Genomic DNA, 3,216 nt, shown 5'->3' with positions numbered 1-3,216 from the left:
GCAGCAGAAATGCTCAGGGTTTCTGATATATAAGAACACCTGGACAGATATGGGGGACTTAAAGAGAAAATCCCAAAACGCATGAATAAAAAAGAGTGTCTATGTGTTCCAGGGGAGGGGGTATGGGAAATGCCTTTGATTTTGGTTACAGGTATCTCCTCTAACTCTTCACTGTCCTTTTCTCTACAGCAGTACCCAAAGCTCAGCCTCAGCAAATGTCCAACAGCAGCTCCATCAAGCACTTCCTCCTGCTGGCATTGGCAGACACGCGGCAGCTGCAGCTCCTGCACTTCTGCCTCTTGCTGGGCATCTCCCTGGCTGCCCTCCTGGGCAACAGCCTCATCATCAGCGCCGTAGCCTGCGGCCACCACCTGCACACGCCCATGTTCTTCTTCCTGCTCAACCTGGCCCTCAGCGACCTGGGCTCCATCTGCACCACTGTCCCCAAAGCCATGCACAATTCCCTCTGGGACACCAGGAACATCTCCTACACAGGATGTGCTGCACAGGTTTTTCTTTTGTATTTCTTCCTGTCCGCAGAGTATTTCCTCCTGACCATCATGTGCTACGACCGCTACGTGTCCATCTGCAAACCCCTGCACTACGGGACCCTCCTGGGCAGCAGAGCTTGTGCCCACATGGCAGCAGCTGCCTGGGCCAGTGCCTTTCTCTATTCACTGCTGCACACGGCTAATACATTTTCCCTGCCCCTTTGTCATGGCAATGCCTTGGGCCAGTTCTTCTGTGATATCCCCACAATCCTTAAGCTCTCCTGCTCCAAATCCTACCTCAGGGAAATGGGGCTTCTTGGTGTTAGTGTCTGTTTGGTATTTGGCTGTTTTGTGTTCATTGTTTTCTCCTATGTGCAGATCTTCAGGGCTGTGCTGAGGATCCCCTCTGAGCAGGGACGGCACAAAGCCTTTTCCACCTGCCTCCCTCACCTGACCGTGGTCTCCCTGTTTGTCAGCACTGTTATCTTTGCTCACCTAAAGCCTCCCTCCATCTCATCCCCATCCCTGGATATGTCAGTGTCAGTTCTGTATTCAGTGGTGACTCCAGCCCTGAACCCCCTCATCTACAGCCTGAGGAACCAGGAGCTCAAGGATTCCCTCAGAAAAATAATGACCCTATCTTTTCACAAGCAATAAACTCTATTTTTTCTGCTCAGACCCTCCAGAATGTAACTCTTTACAATCCTGGGCCTTTTTTTTCCCTATTTGTCCATTTCAAAATTGGGAGCTTTTCTTAATATTTATCTATTGTTATAGTGTTTTTTATAAAATTCTGTAGTACTACTCCGAGCATTTCTACATGACCATCTACTTTTATTTTGTAAGACAAAGATTTTAGTAGGCTTGTTCCCAGTGCTTTTCAATAAAATCAAGTCGTTTCCCTGGCTTGTGTGTCCAAGGCATTTCCTCAGCCCTTCTCTGGCTCTGCAGGGGCAGTGCCTGTGAGCAGAGGTGGAGGGAAGGGGCTCCCAGCACAGCAGCACGGCCAGGGACAATGGCCCTGCCTCTTTCCACATCTGCTCCTCCCAGCTCCACACTCCCCTTCCCAGCCCTGCTGTGGGTGCCAGGCTGGGGTGCTCTGGCAGCTTGGTCACTGTCCTGCTGCGTGCCCGTGCTGTGTCCTCAGGCAGGGACAGGCCATGGGCACTGCTGGGACACAGCTGGGCTCCAGCACAGCAGCTCCACCAGCAAAGGGCATCTCCTGAGCGCAGGGCAGGAAGGCTTTGCTCCCCCCCAGAGTCACTCTCAGGACTCTCAAGAGGCTCCTCGTGTTCCTTGTTCTCCCAGGGCTCAGTGGGAAGAGATCAGGGTCTCTGGGGCCTTTGGGGGACTCAGGTCTGGGTCAGGTTTTGCTTGTTGGTGGTCAGTGCCCATCAGAGGCTGAATGGTCTGTGCTGAACCTTCCTGCAGGGGCCCTGCAGCTTGTGCCAGGGCTGATGGCAGGGGAAGGTTTGTCTGGAGGGCCTTGGGAGCTGCCAGGAGAACACAGGGGACCTGTAGGGACAGGGTGTGCCAGGGAGCAGCAGGGAGTGGAGCTCACTGGGCACAGGCCTGGCCAGGCTGGGGTCACCCCGAGATCAAGGACTGAATGTCTGCTGTGAGCCAGGAGAGCTCTGCAGCCCAGGGACACAGCAGGCCCAGGGAAAGGAGTCTGGGCACTGCCTGCTCTGAGCCTCAGGGAACTCCCCCAGGAGGATCCAGGGCAGCCCCAAGCCCCTCTGGCAGCCCTGGCACAAGGCAGGCACCTCTGAGCCCCCTGCATGGCCCCGCAGAGCCTGTGTGGGAGGGGGTGAGTGCAGGGAGCACCATCAGCTGCCTCTGTGTGCCAGGCTGAGCAGCAGAGCCCAGCAGAGGCAGCCCAGGGCCCCGGGCAGCACAGCCCCCGTGCTCTGCAGAGCAGCAGCCCCAGCTCGGGGCTCTGGGCAGCAGGGCAGGGGCTGCAGCAATGGCTGCTGGGGCCAGCACAGACGTGTTCCCCTGGGAAAGGCTCTGGGGACAGCTGGCATGGGCCAGGAGCAGAGCAGGAGCCCGTGGGTGTGCAGAGGAGCCCTGGCAAGAGGCTGCCCTGTCCCTGGGCCAGCAGGAGCTGCCTGAGGAGCCCCGGGGCCAACTCTGCTGCTGGGCTGGGCAGCGGGGCTGGCCCTGGGGCTGCAGGAGCTGCCCGAGCTGAGCATCTGCTGAGCATTCCAGACCCAGAGTGGCTGTCCCTGACCTCCAGTGCCTGCAGTTCCTGCTGCAGGGCCAGACCTGACTCTGCTGCTCTGCTGGGCTGGGGCAGGGGCATGGAAAGGCTGAACTGGGCAGTGCCAGGGAGAGGAAAACAATGGGGCCTGGTCCGTATGAGTCCCCACAGTGTCAGAATGGTCTCCAGGGTTCCATTAAGTCCCACAGGGTCACCATGGTCCCCAGGTCACACGAGGCCCTGCAGTGTCACAAGGGCCCCTTGGTTCAGTGGAGCCCACAAGGTCAGTTTTGGCAGTGGGCAGGGTCAGCACCAAAGACACAGACACCAACTGAAGGAATTTTCTAATTTATATAATGTAAATTCCGAAACTACAAAAGGACCAGCTCAGCAATTCACCCAACCATCACCACGAAGGATTGCAGCAGTGATTAAGAAAGATCCAGCATCATTTACCCTCAGGCTTTACCATCCCCCAGATCCACACAGCAGCTGGGGGAAGCTGTCCCAGCCAAGGGCTGC

At 56.8% G+C, this 3,216-nt stretch overlaps 1 protein-coding gene across 1 annotated transcript; it reads left to right on the top strand.

Annotated features, from left to right (window-relative positions):
• Positions 1–215: 215 nt before the first annotated feature.
• Positions 216–1,148, top strand: LOC135302366 (olfactory receptor 14C36-like). Its single transcript, XM_064422736.1, has one exon. It carries the CDS (start codon positions 216–218, stop codon positions 1,146–1,148), a length of 933 nt encoding a protein of 310 aa, XP_064278806.1.
• Positions 1,149–3,216: the final 2,068 nt, after the last annotated feature.

Source organism: Passer domesticus, chromosome 6 (assembly GCF_036417665.1).
Source record: "Passer domesticus isolate bPasDom1 chromosome 6, bPasDom1.hap1, whole genome shotgun sequence".
Lineage (NCBI taxonomy): Eukaryota > Metazoa > Chordata > Aves > Passeriformes > Passeridae > Passer > Passer domesticus.
This window is presented reverse-complemented; position numbering and strand designations above follow the sequence as displayed.